Genomic DNA, 21,706 nt, shown 5'->3' on the forward strand with positions numbered 1-21,706 from the left:
TCGAGAAAACGTTGCAGTGGATGGGAAAGGGGGGGGGGACTTTTGGAAAGATGTCTGCAGCCGGAACCCAGAAAGAGCATCGCCACCAGCCTTTTGCTCGCGGTTTCGTTCGGTTACATAAGAGCAAGTGGAAAATAGGCGGCCGCCGAGTACCCAGTTTTATGGCGCCACCTGCTGGCACAAAGGGGAGAGGCTGAAGGATTCCCTGTAAGGTCTGTGATTTCCAGGCTTCCCTGAGAAGAGAGACTGGTGGTTGGGCCATTCTGGGAATTGTGTCTCTGGGAGGAGGAAGAGAGGATCTCCCCCAACAGCTCTCAGCACCCTTAAGAAACTATAACTCCCAGGATGCTGTGGGGGAAGACGTGTGTGTTTAAAGTGGGGGGGGGGGCTACTTTAAATGTAGGCCCTGTATGCATTTAAGGCCGTATCAACCCACTTTTAAAAGCTTTGGGTAAAATTTAGTTGCTTAAGCCTCCCAATGAACACCTCTAAAATAACCAACAGGAAAATGTAACAAGCAGGAAGGGTTAGGAGTCATTGGGAGCCTTCTTCTCCCCCTCCTCCTCTTCTGCAAATTTATCTATTCCTCTTTTTAAACTACCTAATCTGCCATAGGACTGGCAATGCACACTGAAAACATGTTTCATTCCTTCTTCGCTTGACTCCCCTATGGGGAACGGCATCTTCAGGCAATGCAGAGCTAAACTTTGGAACTCCTTGCCACCGGAGGCAGTGACAGCCACCACCCTAGATGGCTTTAAGAGAGGAGGAGACACATTCCCAAAGGCTGTTAATGGCTACTAGCCAGCAGATCTAAGCTTCACATCCATAGTTGGAGGCTGCGATGGTTCCCAGTTGCCGAAAACCACAGGAGGGAAGAGGGCTCTCGTGTGCAAATCATGTTTGTGAGTTTTCCATAATAGGCATCTGAATGGCCACTGTAAGAACTGGTGACTGGGAGCGGCCGCCGAGACCACATAACACCGGTCTTGAAAGACCTACATTGGCTCCCAGTATGTATCCGGGCACAATTCAAAGTGTTGGTGCTGACCTTGAAAGCCCTAAACGGCCTCAGTCCAGTATACCTGAAGGAGCGTCTCCACCCCCATAGTTCAGCCCAGACACTGAGGTCCAGCGCCAAGGGCCTTCTGGTGGTTCTCTCAGTGCGAGAAGTGAGGTTACAGGGAACCAGGCAGAGGGCCTTCTCGGTGGTGGCACCTGCCCTGTGGAACGCCCTCCCACCAGATGTCAAAGGCATAAACAATTATCTGACTTTTAGAAGACATCTGAAGGCAGCCCTGTTTAGGGAAGCTTTTAATGTTTGATGTATCACAGTATTTTAATATTCTTTTGGAAGCCGCCCAGAGTGGCTGGAGAAGCCCAGCCAGATGGGCGGGGTATAAATAATAAATTATTATTGTTGTTGTTGTTGTTAAAGATGCTGGACTAGACGGGCACCCCTGGGCCTGACCCAGCACCCAGGCTCTTCTTATCTTCTCATGGAGCTTCCAGGTGTAGAGGAAGTCTACCTGGATTCTTAGGTTCTTATGGGTCCCTGCCCACCGTGAGCACAGGACGCTGGCCTGGCTGGGCTCTTTCTATGTTCTGGTGTCAGTTCTCCCATCTCACTCGTCCTCTTTTCCTTTTCTCCTCTCCCCGCCGGCCAGATGACGTCATCCACCAAGGTGTACTACAGCCAGACGACGCAGACCGACAGCCGGCCCCTAATTGGCTCCACCCTGCGCAAGAGGCGGGTCATGACGAAGGACGGGAGAAGCAACGTCCGCATGGAGCACATCGCGGACAAGAGGTTCCTCTACCTGAAGGACCTGTGGACGACCTTCATCGACATGCAGTGGCGCTACAAGCTGCTCCTCTTCTCCGCTTCCTTTGCCGGGACGTGGTTCATCTTTGGGGTGATCTGGTACCTGGTGGCCGTGCTGCACGGAGACCTCCTGGAATTCGACCCTCCCGCCAACCACACCCCGTGCGTCATGCAAGTCCACACCCTCACCGGGGCCTTCCTCTTCTCCCTGGAGTCCCAGACCACCATCGGCTACGGCTTCCGCTACATCAGCGAGGAGTGCCCGCTGGCCATCGTCCTGCTCATTAGCCAGCTGGTCCTCACCACCATCATGGAGATCTTCATCACGGGCACCTTCCTGGCCAAGATCGCCCGTCCCAAGAAGAGGGCAGAGACCATCAAGTTCAGCCAGAACGCCGTGGTGGCCCAGCACGACGGCAAGACCTGCTTGATGATCCGCGTGGCCAACATGAGGAAGAGCCTCCTCATTGGGTGCCAGGTGACTGGCAAACTCCTCCAGACCTACCTGACCAAGGAAGGTGAGAACATCCGGCTCAACCAGGTCAACGTGGACTTCCAGGTGGACACGTCCTCCGACAGCCCCTTCCTCATCCTGCCCCTGACCTTCTACCACGTGGTGAACGAGAGCAGCCCCTTCCGGGACATGGCCTTGCGCACCGGGGAAGGAGACTTTGAGCTGGTGGTCATCCTCAGCGGCACCGTGGAGTCCACCAGCGCCACGTGCCAAGTCCGGACCTCCTACCTCCCCGAGGAGATCCTCTGGGGCTACGAGTTCACCCCGGTCATCTCCCTCTCGGCCAGCGGGAAATACGTGGCCGACTTCAGCCTCTTTGAGCAGGTGATCAAAGTGGCGCCCCCTTGCTGCCTTCACGAGACGGTGCGGTACGGGGACCCCGAGAAACTGAAGCTAGAGGAATCCTTTCGGGAGAAAGCAGAGAGGGAAGGGACCCCCTTGAGCGTCCGGATCAGCAACGTTTGACCCTTCGGAGGACTTGTGAGGCCTGTGTTATACGAGTATTGCATCCGAGTGTCTTCATTAGCTTCCAGACTTCCTTACACCCTTCTTTCTGTGGCTGCATTTTCTCTCTCTCAAACTACAGGATGAGCAATCTGTTCTTCTCTTTAGGAATCTGCTAAAGGAACGCAAAGGTCAGCTCCCCTCCTGACTCAGCAGCTCACAGTTAGCGCCAGAATTCAAGGTCTCCTCCATGGTTTTGACCAACTGCTGGAAGTATATATATCTTTAATTGTGTTTCTTTCTTAAATACAAATAATTGTGCGGTCATTGTTCAGGGGGCCACCAGGTCATGGTTTTTAATAGGAGGCAGAGGCACACGTACCAGCAACTCTATTGTGTCGAATGCTTTTTAAAATATAAATACATGGAGTTTTCTTTCTCTTTTTGCCTTGGAAACTCTTACCACAAAGATTAGCTTTTAATGCCAACCTAACCTGAAAGATACTGACGGATGCATGAGAAAGGGAAACACAAAGATTGGGACAGAGCACTGGGAGTGCCCCACCACACCAGGCTCCGTGAAATGGAGGGTGTAAATCCTACTGGCGCATACTGTGCAAATTAATATTCTGTTGTGGTCACCACGGGATACCTCAGATGACGCTGGAGAACACATTCACAGCAGGTGTGCCTGGCAATCTGCATTCAACAAACCCACCAGACCTCAACGATTTGCAATTCAGAAGCAGCCCTTCGAACTTTGGAAACACACCCCAGCACTTGATATTTAATGCACAGGTGTCGTATGGCAAAGCAGTACCTTAAGAATTATCGTGTGACCTCCAATCTGGAGGTCTGATGACTCGTTACAAAGCACACCCACCCACCCACTTTTTAAAAAATTTAAAATGCATCCTCCCTGATCTTAAAATACGGAGGTGGAAAGGGAGGACAAACAGATTTCGTTTGAAAGCTTTGTAAGAATTGGAACCTGCATGTCTGTCCGTTCGTAAAGTTGTGCTGCAGTGTGAGAGGAATTGTCCTGTTAACAAACTGGAATGTGTTGTCATGATCCTTGTTTTTCAGTGCTAGAAAGCTTTCAGTCCCGGGACTATAGAAGGATCGATGACTCTTTAGCTACCCAACAGCCTAGGGTGCCTATGTGGAAAACACCAAGCGGAACGCAGGTAGAGTCCGAAAAGAATGCAGGTGTTTCTGTCTCCTGAATCCTGCTCCTTAAAGCAACAGGTGAACCTCTGATCACAACAGACCTGCTGTACTTGTTGTTATTATTACTGTAAATTCTCAACATCAAAAATGCTGAACTTTGGAGCCAAGGAGATGAGTAGAAAGAAGACCTTGTGGAGAACATATTTATCCTCTTTGACCTCCCATCTGTGGCATTTCCCAGCTGAGCGGAGAAAGGACTGTGTGTGTGTGTTGAGATGAAGCTAGCCTAGTGAAAAGGAACGAGGCCAGTGTTGCCTGTCTGTGATGGGACACACACAAAAAGTCATGGCGTCCCAATCTGAAGACTGGTCTGACAGACAGTTCCTATTGAAAGACCTGCCCCACAAGCCTTGCATCTTTGTAAATCTAACACACTCGCAAAATGGGCTTTTAACACAGATCCATCAGAACGCAGCCCTCAAGCGCTTTTGCTTATTTTAAGTGCAGGGCGAATGGAACTGACAGCAAATCCCCCAAAAGTTCTGTGGAGTTAGCTCGCTTCTGCACAACCTTGTTTATTGAGCACTCCTCCTGATCTGTTTGCAGAGAGGTCAGATGCTGCCACGTCACAGCAAATGTCATCCTGCGCTCTCCATGGATTTCCCCCTCACTTTCCTTCCTGTGAAAAAGCCTGATCTTTTGGGTAAGGGGGTTGGTCAGATGAGACTCTAATTGAGCAACTGGAATTTTCCAATATGTGATCCGATTCCCACCCAAAAACATGTGCCCGTCTGGAAGCAGACTCAGAGGCAAAGGTCAATCATAAGACTTGTGAACCCAGGAACAACCTCATCACCAGGCTAAAGCGGAAGATTTTCCAGGGACGATGAGATACTGTTTGCTTTTCTGTGGCCAGTCAGGTCTCTGTTGTCATTGCAGCTGAAAGGAGCCTTCCAGCGGAAAGGAAGGAGCTGGATTTTGGGGGGGTGGGGGTGGCGGTAGGGGGCCAATGATTTTTTTTATCTCCCAGAGGCCTCCAAGGCTGTCTGAAGTTGGGGTGTGTGGGTGGGGAGACCCACAGCTGTGCAGAAACTGTCCCAAACAGCTACTTCTGGCTAGATCAAATAGCATTGTGGGTTGTGGGGGTGGAGGAGTTTGAGGGCGGCTATTGGCTCGTTTTTTTAGGAGTCGGATCGTCACGGGCCTAAGATGGTTTCTTACAGGTACGAATTCTAAAACGGTTGTCACACGCATCAGAAAAGAGGGAGTCACTTCCTCTTAGTAGAAAGAAAAGTATCTATTGAAATATATAAATCTATTTATATAAATGAGATATATATAGTTATTTGTAAAAGAGAGAGTATGTGTGTGTCATGGAGCTATTTTGCACTTTGTCGGAAAGAAGTTGGATTCAAAAATTGCTATCAGAGCCAAAAAGAAAAATGGAGGAAGGAAGCAAATCCAAGATGTTCCAGGGATCTTTCCTTTCGTTCCTTCCTTCCTAAATTCTACTGTGCCCAGTGTGGAAATTCCCACCCCATTCTCTGAAATGAGTCACTGATATTTCTGCAATGGGAGTGGGGTGGGGAGATTGTTTAAATTGGGGTTTAAGCAAAGTTGGCCCAAAATGTTTTACTGTTGAGCAAAGGGTGATTCCATCAATTGTGCGTTACGGAGCGGGGGGTGGACTAGATCTCCTTTGGTGTTCCTTCCAACTCTACTACTCTGTGATTCCATGAACAAAAGCCAAGAGGAAGGGCAGTTGACCCTTTCTTCAAGGCTGGCAAGGGGTCCCACGGAGGAGGGCAGCCTAGCTTAGGGGCTGCAAGACCTGGCTGTGTGACACACACCCCGTTCGCCTCTCCAGCGGGTGATGTTGGAGAATCCCAAGGAAAACGTTCCCTTGTGTCCAGAACAAAAATCAATCTGGCAAATACAATTGAGATTCACGATTGTTTTCACTCCACAAACATTTATGCAGATGTTGCCCTTCCCAGTTCACAGTCCTTTTTCTTGCATTGATACAAACAGGGTGGAATAACAATGCCATCGATTAATTACATAGATTATGTCATTTCTCCATGGTGAAATGAATGCTGGGATTCCTGCATCACAAGGGATTGGACTGAAGCAGAGCTGGCCGTGACCCACGGATGAAATTCCATAGTTACAATGGGTGTGATGTGGTTTGAATGAGGAATCTCTCCCCCTCTGCTCTGCCACAAGTTGCACCCGGGTTTTGGAGGCAACGGCTGGCAAAGCCCAACTTTTGAAAGGAAGCGTCACCCCAGCGCCATCGTGCAATTATTTCTGACTCATCCTTTCAGTGCAGTGATGCAACCACACAGGGAGCTGTGTCATATATGGGGTCACGATACTCCATCTCCCACTGCATGTTTTCCTGGCCACGAAACAACGGGTGCATCTGTCTGATAAGCTGTTCTGTAGAGACGCTGTCGTATGGACTTGCCCCGAGTTCAGATCCCGCTTCAAGAAGTGACCTGGATCAAGGGCCAACGATTGAGCCCGAGTTCCTGGTCTTTAAAATACATTGCATTTCCTCCCTTGTCATTGAAATGTGAGAATCCAGCATGGAGAAGCCATCAGTTCCACGATTCCCAAATAAGTGAACTGTGGTGGGGAGTGTGTGTGTGTGTGTGTGTGTGAGAGAGAGAGAGAGAGAGAGAGAGAGAGAGAGAGAGAGAGAGAGAGAGAGAGAGAGAGATATTTAGGAGGATCACAAGAATCTGATTAAATCAGGCACAATGAATTCCCACCACAATTGGTCATCGATGAGATACAGAACGTAGTCAGGAGACGCTCCCAGAAGGGTTTTAATAATGGGATCAGCTTTCAGGGTTGTGTTTTATTTACAGGGTCCATATGGCAATGCCATCAAAATGCCAACGCATATCCCCAAACACACATTAATCTGGATTTTCCTTTTCAGGGGGAACTATGGCAAATTAAAAAACCTGCTGCCAATGACCTGGTTGTGATACCTCAACCACCTGTTTTCAGGTGATCAAGCCCCCATTTGAGAGTTGGTGGTACTGTATTGAGTGCAGGACGAGGAGCTGGGAGAGACCTGGGTTTGAATCCCCACAATGGGCCATGAAACTGGGTGTAACCTTGTGAGCCAGTCCCTGTTTCTCAGCCTAACCCACCTCACAGGGTTGTTGTGAGGATTAAACAAGGAGGGAGTGAACCACGTGGAGTAGAAATGCCAGAAATAAATAAATGCGTGTAATAGCACCCTTTCAGAGTACAATATTTACCAAAATAATAATAATAATAACCCCTATTTGCCATTTTCCTATTAGCAAGAAAAGGCTGTGGGTATGTTTAACTAAGCATTTATTAAAAGAATCTCAACCCCTAGAAAAAAGGGGGGATCTTTAGCGCTGGCTGGCTGGCAACTCAAGCAAACTATGGCATTAATTTCTCAACTATTGATGGCTGGGTGTTTGTGGGGCTGAAGGTGGTCAAACAGGCCAAATACTTCTTGATAACGGAACTGAGCTTCGTGTTAACTTGATTTTTGTTGTTGTTGTTGTTAAAGAAAGAGACTTTATTTTGTGCCTGACATAATTACGTACTGTACTTCATAAACATGAAGATTTGTATCCACCGAAGAAGACTTTGCACTAAAAAGAAAAGGTCCAATTTGGGGGGGGGGGCACGAGGGGGTAAGCGAGAGAGAGAGACAGGGAGCTGTGTTATTTCTTCTGTCTAGAACAAAGTCATTCAATAACAATAAAAAGAAATCAGATTTTAAAGTGTGTGTTGTTTTAATGGATGGCGACGTGGTCAGTCCACTCCTAATTTAGCTGCGATTCCTGCAGTGCAGCCAGGGGGTGGACTAGATGCCTCTGGGAGCCCCTTCCAACTCCACAGTTCTGTGATTCTACACGTGCATCTTCGTTCAGTGACCAACAGGTGCAAAACCAGGAGTATTTTGAGTGTGTTGATCCCTCTTCTCTCCAGGGAGAGGAGTAAAAAGGGCCATCTGCCTAAAACTCTCCCTTTCTCTCTCCAGACCAGAGCACCTCTGGAAATGCCACTGGGTGGCACTGGCTGACCTCACCAGTGTCGCCAAAGCACTTGTCACCCTCTTCCCTGATGCAACGTGAAAAAAGGAATCCAAATTGCACTTTGTAGATCTGCAAAGGGGTCTGCAATGTGAAGAAAGGTTAGGGCACCGAGAGAGAGAGAGAGTGAGTGTGTGGTGGAGTGGTTCAGAGCGGTGGACTCATAATCTGGTGAACCGGGTTTGATTCCCTGCTCCTCCACCTGCAGCTGCTGGGTGACCTTGGGCCAGTCACACTTCTCTGAAGTCTCTCAGCCCCACTCACCTCACAGAGTGTTTGTTGTGGGGGAGGAAGGGAAAGGAGATTGTGAGCCGCTTTGAGACTCCTGAAGTGGAGTGATAAAGCGGGATATCTTCTTATTATTATTATTAATAATAATTAATATTATTCCATGGTCCTGATAGACGAGGGCAACATCTTTGCTGGGCAAGAACACTGTTGTAGTCCTCACCCACCTACAATTTAATTAAAGTCTCATAAATTTAAATACAGTGGTACCTCGGGTTAAGTACTTAATTGGTTCCGGAGGTCCGTTCTTAACCTGAAACTGTTCTTAACCTGAAGCACCACTTTAGCTCATGGGGCCTCCAGCTGCCGCCACACCACCGGAGCACGATTTCTGTTCTCATTCTGAAGCAAAGTTCTTAACCTGATGCACTGTTTCTGGGTTAGCAGAGTCTGTAACCTGAAGCGTATGTAACCTGAAGCGTCTGTAACCCGAGGTACCACTGTATGTACACAGCCACTGCTACAGTTTCCCCCCACTGTGAGTTCGTTGATGTGTTGTGAGATTGTCGCTGCGACTGAAGCTCTTGCCACATTCGAAGCACCGGTAGGGTTTCTCCCCGCTGTGAATTCTTTGGTGGAAAATGAGCGTGTGCCTGTGACTGAAGCTCTTTCCACACTCCAGGCACAGGTGCGGCTTCTCTCCGCTGTGCGTTCTTTGATGGGTAGTGAGCTGAGTACTCTGGCTAAAGCGCTTCCCACACTCCTGGCACTGGAAAGGTTTCTCCCCAGTGTGGATTCTCTGATGGGCTGCAAGGTTGGCCCTGTGACCGAAGCGCTTTCCGCACGCCAAGCAAAGGTACGGTTTCTCCCCGCTGTGAGTTCTCTTGTGGGAAGTGAGAGAGGTGCTCTCGCTGAAGCTCTTCCCACACTCCAAGCACTTGTAGGGTTTCTCCCCCTTATGAATTCTTTGATGGGAAGTGAGCCATTTCTTCCAGGCGAAGCTCCTTCCGCATTCCAAGCACTGATGTGGCTTCTCCTCTGTGTGAACTCTTTGATGGGAAGCGAGGGTGCGCCTGTATCTGAAAACCTTTCCACATTCCAAACACGTGTATGGGTTCTCTCCGCTGTGAGTTCTTTGATGGGTGGTGAGATGGGCGCTCTGGCTGAAGCTCTTTCCACACTGCCGGCACTGAAAGGGTCTCTCCCCGGTATGAATTCTCTGATGGGTTGTGAGGTTGGCTCTGTGACCGAAGCTCTTTCCACATGCCGAGCAATGATATTGTTTCTCTTCTCTTTGAGTGCTTTCCTGGGAAATGAGATGGACCTTCTTACAGAAGCTCTCACCGCACCCCAAATATTTATGTAGTGTTTCCATTACGCGGATTTCTAACATTTCGCCACCTGCAATGAAGAGAAAAACAGGTTAGATCCTCAGGAATCACCCAATGATGGAGAAATGCAAATGGAAGATTGTTATAGACAAAGAACTGGAGAGATTTAGATGTCAGAGTTCATGGTTTTCATTGACTAGTAATCACAGGCCTATATATGGGAACCTGAGATTTAAAAAGCCTGACTCTTTTCTGGGAGAGTTTGGCTCAATCATGTGATCCACTACATCTCCAGGGTCAGAATTTAGTCAACCAAAGACGGACAGAAGCAGAAACAAAAACCTGACAGAATCTGCATCTGCTAGCCTAACAACTCTGAATCCTTTATTTTAAAAGGCCTAGAGTTCAGACTAGGCAGATCACTGCTATTTGACTTTCCTCTGTAAAGTTTTATTCTGGACTGTTTTAGTTGACTTTTAATGTAGGTTGCAAACTGCTTTGAGATTCTCTTCTTAAAACTATACAGTGGTATAGAAATGAAGTGCATGATAGTAATAATAACAACAACAACTGGAGAAAGAATATTCAGAGACAAACAGGAGATAGTTTGGGGAGTGCTAGAATCCCAGAGGCGGGAGCTGGTGCTGTTGAGCTCCATCCAAATACGGAAGGGATGTCACAGAGAGAAATGCACTGAATTTCAAAACAGAGACCCTGATCCAACAGGGAGCCTTACTGAGAAAGCCCACGATCCCACGATTCTCCGCCATGACTTCATTATGCAGAGCTCTCTGGTCAGGATCCAGCAATGCCCACTCCTCGTCCGTGAAAGAAACGGCAACGTCTTCAAAGCACACTGGACCCTGAAAGAGAAAAGGAGATGTCCTCCACTCAGACAGCAGGAAGATGATCTACTGGACTTTGCTCCGTGGTTTTCTGCCTGTTTGTTACTTTTCAGGGATTGTTTTCCTGCACATTTTAATCATCGAGGCTTATTTGAACGTATCAAATGAATTCTTCTCTTGCGGCTTTTAATGATGGGTATCACTCATGTTTCAAAGGGCAAGAGGTCAACATTGTGGTCCTCGTGTCATTCTGCCTGCGCAAAGCATTCCAGTCTACCGGAGAGAAGGATCCCCTCTGTCCTCTCCCTGGACGCTGTTCTTGAGGGGACCCTCCCGACGCCCTAAAGCAAACTTCAAGGGGTGAATGGGGACACTGGAAGAGAGAAGAGAGTGGGGCAAAGCCCTGCTGTGAAACGGATGGGGCAGCTGAGGTGAATCCTGGCCACTGCTATTCATGGTTTGTCAACTGCTTAGAAGCCTATTTCAGCATTCAGTGACAACTTTATAAAGAAAGCAGGAAGAATGGAGCGACATTCAGAAGGTTAGCTGAGGTGAGGCAGCTGCTCCTTATTCTCAGCACAGAAACCTTCCTGAATGGCCTTTCCAGCTTTTGTGAAGGGCAATTGTGACAGAAGCCAAGTGGAGCAGGAGTGAGACTCATCACTGGGGCCCAGAGGCCTCCTGGCTGCCCCACCCCTCAGCCTCTTGACCCACACGGCTCCTTCCCCCTACCTGATCCGCTTCCACAGCCGCCGCTTCCCCTCCGACACCATGAACAGATGGAGGAGGTTTTGCCGAAATCTTTCTGTCACCTGCGGGAGACAAAGGTAAGGTCTAGCAGAGCATCTCTTACTACAGATGGGCCTTAGAAAAACCTCGCTGAGTGCATTTGGACATTTGTACTCATTTGGTAGCTCAGTTGTGTACATCTTGTAAATCACCCTGAGACCACTGGGTATAGGGTGGTATAATTAAACATATGTCTCTCCTCCTTGGGGCTCTTGGCTTCAATTGTTTCCCCCCAAACGATTCAAAGGACTCACAGGTGAGTTTCAGAACCCACAGAATGTGACCAGAGACAAACCTCATCATTCCTCCTTACCCAGTGGCCTCTCTCTGGCGTCCAGCTGAGTCCTCTCTGCCTCAGAGGAACCTGAACCCATTCCTGCAAACAGATCCATTCCCTGAAATCACAGAATCATAGAATGGAGTCAGCTAGTCCACCCTCCTGCAATGCAGGAATCTCAACAGAAAGTCCAAACAGAAAACGGGGAGAAGGATTAGAAAAGGAACAGCAAACGAAAAGATGTTAGGATTATCATAGAACACTCCTTGGGTTCCTTCCTATCAAGATGGGCCATGAGTAGAGAATCTGGGGATTTCTCCCTCACGTTGGGAGCCCCTTGGGAGTATCCAGAGGAAAGTCTCTCTCACCTGCTGCTCTTCCTGCTTTCTGTCCTCCGCCTGACTCAGGAGGAATCCTTCGGCCAGGGCCACCGCCTGGGAACTGGTCTCCGCTCCACATTCCCTCACCCAGCTCTCCATCTCTGGAGGAAGGACAGCCAGGAACTGCTCCAAGATCACCAGGTCCAGCATCTCAGCTTTCGTGTGCCTTTCTGGCTTCAGCCATTGATGGTCGAAATGGTAGAGTCGTCTGCAAACCTCTCGGTGTCCTTTGGCCTCCTGGGGGCAGAACTGCCTCAGCTGCTGGCTCTGCACCTCTGAGCAAGGGGTGTCCTCCTCACCCTGGATCTTCTGCACAGAGTTTTCCCAGAATCCCCCACTGCTCCCATGGCCTCTTCCTGCTTCAGGGCCAGCTGAGTCTTGCTCATCCATCTGTGCTCTCAGGAAACCTCCAAGAGATCAGAAGAAATCCCTTTTTTCCCCTGCCGTGTTCAGTCTGTCCAAATTGGAGCAGCTAGAAAATCCTGCAAAGCAAATGCATTACTCAGTTATAAAATTAACACTCTGGAGAAAAGAAGAATATTCCCTGATCAAGCGTGGATGATCCCTTAAGGTGCCTGCTTGGAGAGACATAAGCTTATCCTGCAACTGGGGTTACTCCTCGATCCAAGAGTGTCACTTACGGCTCAGTCAGCCTCTGTGACAGGGCTCATTTCTAGCTCCGGCCTGTTTGCCAGCCCCAGTCCGCACTCTGCATCCCATGGGATGACGAGATGGTGGGACAGTGTTCTCGAAGCGACCAGCATGAGGGAGGCAGTGGAAGACAGGAGGGCCTGGCGTGCTCTGGTCCAGGGGGTCACGAAGAGGCAGAAGAAGAAGAAGAAGAAGAAGAAGAGGAGGAGTTTGGATTTGATATCCCACCTTTCACTCCCTTTAAGGAGTCTCAAAGCGGCTGACATTCTCCTTTCCCTTCCTCCCCCACAACAAACACTCTGTGAGGTGAGTGGGGCTGAGAGACTTCAGAGAAGTGTGACTGGCCCAAGGTCACCCAGCAGCTGCATGTGGAGGAGCGGAGATGCGAACCCGGTTCCCCAGATTACGAGACTCCCGCTCTTAACCACTACACCACCCGGGCTGGAAGAGGCGGGCACGACTAAATGACTCAACAACACAGCCGGGCTCTCTCCGCTCTCTCTCTCCCCCCCCCCCCCAAGGCCGCCTTCCTCACCCGCTCCTGCTGCTTCCTGGGGGAGCCTCCCGCTGCCCCGAGGGATTCCCCCGCGAACTGGCCGCTCTTCCCCGAAGGCGCCCGGGAAGGAAGCAGCGCCGCCCCGCCCGCCTCTGGGAAGACGCCGTCTCGGGCGCCCGACCTGCCCTCGTCCGGCATGGCGGGAGGGGCACTTCCGCCCGCCCTCCGCCTCCGTCCAATCGGGCCTCGCGGCGCGCCCTCGCGCGTCACTTCCCGCCCTCGGGGCCCCTCCTCAGAGGCTGCCCTCGTCCAAGATGGCGGCGGCTCTTCTCTGATGGCGCCTTCGCCCCGCCTCCCCCTGTGGCGGCGGTCCTTTCTCCGCCCGCTTCTCCTCAGGCGGCGCCTCTCGCTCACTTCCCAGCCGCGGGCCCTCGTCCCTTTCGCCCGCTTCCCGCGCTTCTTCCCTCCCTCCCTCTTCCAAGATGGCGTCTTTGGAGTGCTTTGGCGTCACGTCGCTAAGCAACGCGGCGCCTCTTCCCGCCTCCTCTCCTGAAATAGCAGCTGGGGAGGACAGGAAATGAGGGCGAGGAGGGGCGGGCGAGACCCCCCCCCGCGCGTCACTTCCTGCGAGGGGGCTGCTGCGCCTGCCTCTTTTCCCCTTCGTGGCGCTTCCGGGGTGAGGCTCCCCTGGGGGGGGGAGGCGTGGGAGCGGAGGTTGTGGGGTGTCCGGGGAGGGGGACACGGGGCGCTCCTTCTGGGGGTCCCTCATCCACCTTCAGAGCCGCAGAGTTGGAGGGGACCCATGAGGTCCTCTAGTCCAGCCCCGCCACTCATACTGGAAGCTACGGCTGCTGCATCCATTGCCCAAGCCGCTTGGCATTGCCATCTCAGAAAGAAGGAAAGCAAGGGACAGTCGCAGGAATAGGGGTGGGTCTGCTAGTAGATCAGGGATGCGGGTGGCGCTGTGGGTTAAACCACAGAGCCCAGGGCTTGCCGATCAGAAGGTTGGCGGTTCGCATCCCCGCAATGACGGGGTGAGCTCCCGTTGCTTGGTCCCTGCTCCTGCCCACCTAGCAGTTCGAAAGCACACCAGCGCAAGTAGATAAATAGGTACCCCTCTGGCAGGAAGGTAAACGGCGTTTCCATGCGCTGCTCTGGTTCGCCAGAAGTGGCTTGGTCCTGCTGGCCACATGACCTGGAAGCTGTACACCGTCTCCCTCGGCCAGTAAAGCGAGATGAGCACCGCAACCCCAGAGTCGGCCATGACTGGACCTAACAGGCAGGGGTCCCTTTAGCTTTCCCTCTGCTCGGGTGGTGGTGGGGGTGGAAGGTGCCAGGGGAGGGGGTGGCCAACCCTCTGCCCACCTGAGCCCCCAAGAGGGCATGTAGGGAAGGGGGAGGTTCTTCAGATATTGGGGGGCCACAGCGAAGGGCGCATTGCACTTGGAAACGAACTGACAAGCCCTGCAGCTGCGTTTAAAAGAGGAGCAGAATATGTTCCTAAGGGTTGCATGAGGAGGGCTAGATCCATGGATGAGGCATTGAGCTCCCTGGAGGATAGGCGCCGACTCCATGGGGCCTGAGGGAGCCCGAGCCCCCTCAAAAATTCGTTTGGGGGGCTCTGCCCCCCCCAATAATTTAAGAAAATTATTAGTTATATTATGTTTTGTAAAATCACAAAATTATGTTGGTATTTTTTATTTTCCTTGTTTGACGATAGTTATCTTTTAAAATACATTCAGTAATGAGTTAAAACAAATAATTATTACGGTAGTAAGCAGGTTAACTGAAAAGAGTGGTGTGAATCATGATAGTGTTCTCGGGCGCCCCTCCAGCAGAGCGCCGCCGCCGTCCCCCGCCTCCTCCCCACCTGCTCCCTCGCCAGCCAGCCGCGCGCCCTAGCCAGAGAGCCCCGGCCGTCCCCGTCGCGCAATTGGCTGGATCTCCCTTCAGCAGGCCGTGCTCACAACTCGGCCCAGGGACCCCCCAGCAGCGGATCTCCGGCCCAGCTGAAGAATCCGGCAACAAGCCCCCTCCTCCCCAATCGCTCCGCCGAAATACGCTCCAAAACCCCCCAGATAGGCCGCCGGCCGCCAAGTCTCGTGGCGCCCTGAGCGAGGGTCTCTCCCCAACACCGCCACCTCGAACTGCGTTCTCCCGGCTACCCGAGTGAACCAGCGGCAGGACCCCGGTATGGGCCCCCCCAATATTTTTTATAAGTCGGCGCCCCTTCCCTGGAGAGGAAGGTGGCCGTCTTTAAAGGGAACTGTGAAATAGAGGGGAACCCAGGCAGGAATCTGGCTGCTGTGTTTTAAACTGGTTTCTGAGTCTTCTTCAAGGGCAGCTCTTCAACACTAATAATCCCATGGGATGCAGAGTGTGGACTGGGGCTGGCAAACAGGCCGGAGCTAGAAATGAGCACTGTCACAGAGGCTGACTGAGCTGTAAGTGACACTCTTGGATCGAGGAGTAACCCCAGTTGCAGGATAAGCTTATGTCTCTCCAAGCAGGCACCTTAAGGGATCATCCACGCTTGATCAGGGAATATTCTTCTTTTCTCCAGAGTGTTAATTTTATAACTGAGTAATGCATTTGCTTTGCAGGATTTTCTAGCTGCTCCAATTTGGACAGACTGAACACGGCAGGGGAAAAAAGGGATTTCTTCTGATCTCTTGGAGGTTTCCTGAGAGCACAGATGGATGAGCAAGACTCAGCTGGCCCTGAAGCAGGAAGAGGCCATGGGAGCAGTGGGGGATTCTGGGAAAACTCTGTGCAGAAGATCCAGGGTGAGGAGGACACCCCTTGCTCAGAGGTGCAGAGCCAGCAGCTGAGGCAGTTCTGCCCCCAGGAGGCCAAAGGACACCGAGAGGTTTGCAGACGACTCTACCATTTCGACCATCAATGGCTGAAGCCAGAAAGGCACACGAAAGCTGAGATGCTGGACCTGGTGATCTTGGAGCAGTTCCTGGCTGTCCTTCCTCCAGAGATGGAGAGCTGGGTGAGGGAATGTGGAGCGGAGACCAGTTCCCAGGCGGTGGCCCTGGCCGAAGGTTTCCTCCTGAGTCAGGCAGAGGAGAGAAAGCAGGAAGAGCAGCAGGTGAGAGAGACTTTCCTCTGGATACTCCCAAGGGGCTCCCAACGTGAGGGAGAAATCCCCAGATTCTCTACTCATGGCCCATCTTGATAGGAAGGAACCCAAGGAGTGTTATATGATAATCCTAACATCTTTTCATTTGCTGTTCCTTTTCTAATCCTTCACCCTGTTTGTTTGCTTTTGGACTTTCTGTTGAGATTCTTGCATTGCAGGAGGGTGGACTAGCTGACTCCATTCTATGATTCTGTGATTTCAGGGAATGGATCTGTTTGCAGGAATGGGTTCAGGTTCCTCTGAGGCAGAGAGGACTCAGCTGGACGCCAGAGAGAGGCCACTGGGTAAGGAGGAATGATGAGGTTTGTCTCTGGTCACATTCTGTGGGTTCTGAAACTCACCTGTGAGTTCTTTTGGGGGGAAAGAATTGAAGCCAAGAGCCCCAAGGAGGAGAGACGTATATTTAATTATACCACCCTATACCCAGAGGTCTCAGGGTGATTTACAAGATGTACACAACTGAGCTACCAAATGGGTACAAATGTCCAAGCCCATCTGTAGTAAGAGATGCTCTGCTAGACCTTACCTTTGTCTCCCGCAGGTGACAGAAAGACTTCGGCAAAACCTCCTCCATCTGTTCATGGTGTCAGAGGGGAAGCGGTGGCTGTGGAAGCGGATCAGGTAGGAGGAAGGAGCCGTGTGGGTCAAGAGGCTGAGGGGTGGGGCAGCCAGGAGGCCTCTGGGCCCCAGTGATGAGTCACACGCCTGCTGCACTTGGCTTCTGTCACAGTTGCCCTTCACAAAAGCTGGAAAGGCCATTCAGGAAGGTTTCTGTGCTGAGAATAAGGAGCAGCTGCCTCACCTCAGCTAACCTTCTGAATGTCGCTCCATTCTTCCTGCTTTCTTTATAAAGTTGTCACTGAATGCTGAAATAGGCTTCTAAGCAGTTGACAAACCATGAATAGCAGTGGCCAGGATTCACCTCAGCTGCCCCATCTGTTTCACAGCAGGGCTTTGCCCCACTCTCTTCTCGTGTCCCCATTCACCCCTTGAAGTTTGCTTTAGGGCGTCGGGAGTGTCCCCCCAAGAACAGTGTCCAGGGAGAGGACAGAGGGGATCCTTCTCTCCGGGAGACTGGAATGCTTTGCGCAGGCAGAATGACACGAGGACCACAATGTTGACCTCTTGCCCTTTGAAACATGAGTGATACCCATCATTAAAAGCCGCAAGAGAAGAATTCATTTGATACGTTCAAATAAGCCTCGATGATTAAAATGTGCAGGAAAACAATCCCTGAAAAGTAACAAACAGGCAGAAAACCACGGAGCAAAGTCCAATAGATCATCTTCCTGCTGTCTGAGTGGAGGACATCTCCTTTTCTCTTTCAGGGTCCAGTGTGCTTTGAAGACGTTGCCGTTTCTTTCACGGACGAGGAGTGGGCATTGCTGGATCCTGACCAGAGAGCTCTGCATAAGGAAGTCATGGCTGAGAATCGTGGGAACGTGGACTTTCTCAGTAAGGCTCCCTGTTGGATCAGGGTCTCTGTTTTGAAATTCAGTGCATTTCTCTCTGTGACATCCCTTCCGTATTTGGATGGAGCTCAACAGCACCAGCTCCAGCCTCTGGGATTCTAGCACTCCCCAAACTATCTCCTGTTTGTCTCTGAATATTCTTTCTCCAGTTGTTGTTGTTATTACTATCCTGCACTTCATTTCTATACCACTGTATAGTTTTAAGAAGAGAATCTCAAAGCAGTTTGCAGCCTACATTAAAAGTCTACTAAAACAATCCAGAATAAAACTTTACAGAAGATAGCCTGGCTAGTCTGAACTCATAAGGGCTTCTTACTGTAGGTTTCAAAGTTCTTAAGGAAGTGGAAGTGGCTTCTCCCGGGTATTTTTGTTTTTGCTTCTTCCCATTTTCAGTTGACCAAAGAGATTACTGACCTTGGAGATGAAGTGGATCCCATGATTGAGCCAAAAATATCTCTCCCAGAAAAGAGTCAGGCTCTTTGAATCTCAGGTTCCCATAAATAGGCCTGTGATTATTAGTCAATGAAACCGTGAACTACATATATATCTCTATATAAAGATATATATAGATATATCTATATGTACTCCCAGACCAGTATGAGGAGCCTTGACTAGGGTTCCTTCCTCCAGGGGGCGCTGCTCGCAGAGGGACTCAGGAGCAGCGGTGGTTTCACCCGCAATATACCACTGAGTGAAACCACCATCCCACTCTGCCTTCATACAACTCAGAGGGAGAAACAGCTTGTTCTTCCCTCTGCATCTTTGATCTGGTCGACTGAGAAGTGCGCAGCAGCCCTTGCCTCAGTGGAGCAGTTAAAGGAAGCCCCAGCTGGCAAGCTGCCTCTGCTCCCAGGGTGAGAGCTGGGGCAGTTTCATTCTGTGTCTCGTGGGCAGAGGCCATCGCATCTTGTTGTTTCAACATTGCAGTATATTGCCAAATGTTTGGCTAGTCTGTTTAGCTGGTGATATGTTGAAAAGCTGATATTTCTCAGCCCTCTGAATCTCTTCAGTTCTTTGACTAAAACAACCTTTCACTCTCGTTGCTCAATAATTGGGGGTTTCCTGAGAATCTGTTTTTCTCTTCCTTACAGGTGGCAAAATGTTAGAAGTGAAGAACAAGGGAGACCACAGCAAAATCCATATAGTGGAGATGCTACATAAATATTTGGGGTGCGGAGAGAGCTGCTGTCAAAAGGTCCATCTCACTTCCCAGGAAAGAACTCGTAGAGAAGAGAAACAGTATCCGTGCTCGGCATGTGGAAAGAGCTTCAGTCACAGAGCCAACCTCACAGCCCATCAAAGAATTCATACCGGGGAGAAACCATTTCAGTGCCAGGAGTGTGGAAAGAACTTCCATCGGAAGAACTATCTCGTTTCCCATCAAAGAATTCATACCGGGGAGAAACCATTTCAGTGCCAGGAGTGTAGAAAGAACTTCCGTCGGAAGAACCATCTCGTTTCCCATCAAAGAATTCATGCAGGGGAGAAACCATATCAGTGCTTGAAATGTGGGGAATGCTTTGAGAACCGCACAAGCTTATGTCTCCATCAGAGTAGTCACAGTGGGGAGAAACTATTTCAATGCCAAGAGTGTGACAAGAGCTTCAGGCGGAAGGACCACCTCACTTCCCATCAAAAAACTCACACAGCGGAGATGCCCTTTAGGTGCTTGGAATGTGGAAAGAACTTCCGTTGGAAGGCGAGTCTCATTTACCATAAAAAATATCATACAGGAGAGAAACCGTGTCAGTGCTTGGAATGTGGAAAGAGGTTTACTGTAAACTCAAGCGTCCGTCGGCATCAGCGTATTCACCATGGGGAGATACCGTTTCAATGCCAAGAGACTGGAAAGAGCCTCGGTCAGAGCACCCATCTCACGCACCATCAGAGAATTCATACACGCGAGAAACCCGATTGATGCCTGGAATGTGGGAAGGGCTTCAGCTGCAAGGACCGTCGCACTTCCCATCAAAGAATTCACAGCAGGGAGAAACCATATCAGTGCTTGGAATGTGGGAAGAGTTTCACCTTTAAGGAAAGTCTCACTTCCCCTCAAAGAACCCATAGTGGCGAAAAACCATATCATGGCTTTGTACAAATTTAATTTTTGGATACTTGGTACGTGAGGATTTCAACAGTGTTTTTTGCTTCCAGCAACTCAGCAAAGAAATTGACCTTGTCTCTCAAGGCCATGGAGTTCACACCCGATATAGGCAGCAGTTCTTTATACTTCTTATCCAGATTTGCAAGGGGCTGGAATACCTCCTTATTGTCACGTCTGGGGAGGGGGACAAGAGCAGTTTGGCAGCTCTGATGAAGTTGCCGTCAACGCTGAGCAATTTAGACACGGCCACTTCAAGAGCCTCCAAGTTGCCAAACGGTGGTGCGCCTTGTTTACTCTTGCTGCAGGAGCTGACCGCAGGAAAGAAAGGAGTCTCAATATGTCCACTGCCCTGGGCAAAAATGAGGATGCTCTAAAGGATGCTGGGCCCAAAATGGCAAGTCCTCGCAGCTCCCCACCCCCTGCTTAAGGGCTAGCTCCATTTTTCAATTTCTCTCTCCCACCCCACTCCCCAGCAAAGCTTTTCCCCCAGTGTCGCTGGAGAAGAGGTGAGCAATCATTGGATGGTAGAGTTTAAGGGTTGACACACACACACACACACCCGCAATACTCAGGAAGAACTTGGAACAGCCGCCTCATCTGGGAGCCACAAACCCGCCTGGATCAAGGTCAGAAGGATCCTTGTTTGCGGCCTCTTTCCTGTCAGCATCCGTCTAGCGCAGCTTATTCAGAAGCCTGGTGGCTCCAACATGCTAGAAAAGTCACTCCCAGGAGAAGGACAGGAAAGCCCGTCTCCTCCTTACAAAAAGTCCAAAGGAGTGACCACCATAGAATAATTGTAGATTTGGAAGGGATCCCAAAGCTCATCTTGTTCAATCCACTGCAAGGCAGGAAACAAGGAGAAGAGAATTTTATTGCCAGCCCATTGACCAGCAACACAACCTTCAGTGCAGGCGGCTCCTCTTCCGGGATCCTGCTGGCCAGAATGTTTTTCCCTAATGCTTCATCCCACTCCCTGGGCTTCACGTGTTCTCTTTCCCCCACCCCCAGGAAGTCAGTACAGCTTCTGTGTCCATTGAGTATTCTCCATTCTCATTGAGCTGTTTTGAGGTTCTCCCTCATCCCCCCAAGATATTTGTGTTATTTCTGCTTGACAGCCCCTTGTTGGGTGCCAGTCGTGCAGTTTTGGCACCAGAAGGGATTCCTCGGGGTCCCTTCCCGCTCTACAGTTCCATGCTGCTACTCAGTAACAAGTTTGCTATAGGTGTTTTGCAGGGAGGGTGAGAGGCATGGAGGAAAGGAGGCCCCATAATGTCGTTGTCCCCACTCTCTCTTGGTGCATCAGAAGTCAAAGAAGCATGTTGCTCCATTGGCAAAGCAGCAGGATGTCACAAAAGAGTGAGAAACTTTCTGTGGGAAATTGCAGTCAAACATAACCATGCATGAGAGCTAGTTAGTGCATGAAGGGGTTAAGACCAGAGAGTTCTGCTCCAAGACCCAGCTAAGTCATGCCCCCCTTTACCTCTTTTCCTCCCTCCTCCCACTCTCTCTGACCAAGGAGGACATGTCTAAGCTTTGCTCCCAAGTTTAGAGCACATGTTTAGAACTATATTCTGTTATTTCCTACCCAAGAGGATTCCGCCAGCGTTCTCCTTGCAGCTGCATGGAACAACACATGTCTCAGACCTTTGAATCTGTTAATAAAGCGTTTTAAACTTACGTAGCATCGTGTGGTCTGTCCTTTGCCAAAGGGGGGAGACAGAAGGGAGTGTTGTAAACAAGAGAGCTCTAATAGCCCAGATTCCTAACGCTATACAGTCGTACCTCGGAGGTTGGACAGAATTTGTTCCAGAAGTCCGTTTGACTTCCAAAACATTTGGAAACCAAAGTGCGGCTTCTGATTGGCTGCAGGAGCTTCGGCTTCCAAAAATCGTTCAGAAACCAGAACACTCACTTCCAGGTTTTGATCATTCGGGAGCTGAA

The 21,706-nt window shown here is 50.3% G+C and overlaps 3 protein-coding genes and 1 long non-coding RNA gene across 7 annotated transcripts in view; 2 read left to right on the plus strand and 2 right to left on the minus strand.

Moving 5' to 3' along the window:
- KCNJ10 (potassium inwardly rectifying channel subfamily J member 10) overlaps nucleotides 1–7,732 on the plus strand; it is a 34,067-nt gene extending 26,335 nt beyond the window's left edge. The window contains exon 2 of the mRNA XM_081173739.1: nucleotides 1,668–7,732. Within this exon, the coding sequence (XP_081029865.1) occupies nucleotides 1,668–2,804 (1,137 nt within the window). The 3' untranslated portion in view covers nucleotides 2,805–7,732. The remainder of the gene's footprint in view (nucleotides 1–1,667) is intronic.
- The window catches only part of LOC308575124 (uncharacterized protein), a 467,635-nt gene that overhangs the window by 274,028 nt on the left and 171,901 nt on the right, over nucleotides 1–21,706 (minus strand). For 3 of the 4 annotated variants that reach the window (XM_081173647.1, XM_081173645.1, XM_081173648.1), the window contains exons 2-6: nucleotides 11,883–12,376; nucleotides 11,551–11,632; nucleotides 11,181–11,260; nucleotides 10,340–10,466; nucleotides 8,414–9,673 (exon numbers count right to left, since the gene is read on the minus strand). In XM_081173647.1, the coding sequence (XP_081029773.1) occupies nucleotides 8,793–9,673; nucleotides 10,340–10,466; nucleotides 11,181–11,260; nucleotides 11,551–11,632; nucleotides 11,883–12,284 (1,572 nt within the window). In that variant the 5' untranslated portion in view covers nucleotides 12,285–12,376 and the 3' untranslated portion in view covers nucleotides 8,414–8,792. Of the gene's footprint in view, nucleotides 1–8,413; nucleotides 9,674–10,339; nucleotides 10,467–11,180; nucleotides 11,261–11,550; nucleotides 11,633–11,882; nucleotides 12,377–21,706 lie in introns of those variants that run through there. The other variant, XM_081173646.1, reaches the window with a different exon arrangement.
- Nucleotides 5,893–21,706, minus strand: part of LOC308575331 — a 246,966-nt gene continuing 231,152 nt past the window's right edge. The window contains exon 2 of the long non-coding RNA XR_014002778.1: nucleotides 5,893–7,842. This is a non-coding gene — a long non-coding RNA (uncharacterized lncRNA). The remainder of the gene's footprint in view (nucleotides 7,843–21,706) is intronic.
- LOC308575130 (uncharacterized protein) lies at nucleotides 13,582–21,442 on the plus strand. Its single transcript, XM_081173665.1, has 6 exons — nucleotides 13,582–13,717; nucleotides 15,645–16,138; nucleotides 16,392–16,473; nucleotides 16,731–16,810; nucleotides 17,518–17,644; nucleotides 18,753–21,442. The coding sequence occupies exons 2-6, from the start codon at nucleotides 15,737–15,739 to the stop codon at nucleotides 19,577–19,579; spliced, it is 1,518 nt and encodes a 505-aa protein (XP_081029791.1). The 5' UTR covers nucleotides 13,582–13,717; nucleotides 15,645–15,736; the 3' UTR covers nucleotides 19,580–21,442.

Source organism: Podarcis bocagei (genome assembly GCF_964188305.1).
Source record: "Podarcis bocagei genome assembly, chromosome: 16".
Taxonomy (NCBI): Eukaryota; Metazoa; Chordata; class Lepidosauria; order Squamata; family Lacertidae; genus Podarcis; species Podarcis bocagei.

Excerpts from the sequence above, each read along its gene's own strand:
- LOC308575130 (XM_081173665.1), top strand. The coding sequence starts at position 15,737 with ATGGATGAGCAAGACTCAGCTGGCCCTGAAGCAGGAAGAGGCCATGGG. Across the intron at positions 16,811-17,517 it reads TGGCTGTGGAAGCGGATCAG|GGTCCAGTGTGCTTTGAAGA; the intron begins GTAGGAGGAAGG and ends TTTCTCTTTCAG. Across the intron at positions 17,645-18,752 it reads TGGGAACGTGGACTTTCTCA|GTGGCAAAATGTTAGAAGTG; the intron begins GTAAGGCTCCCT and ends TCTTCCTTACAG.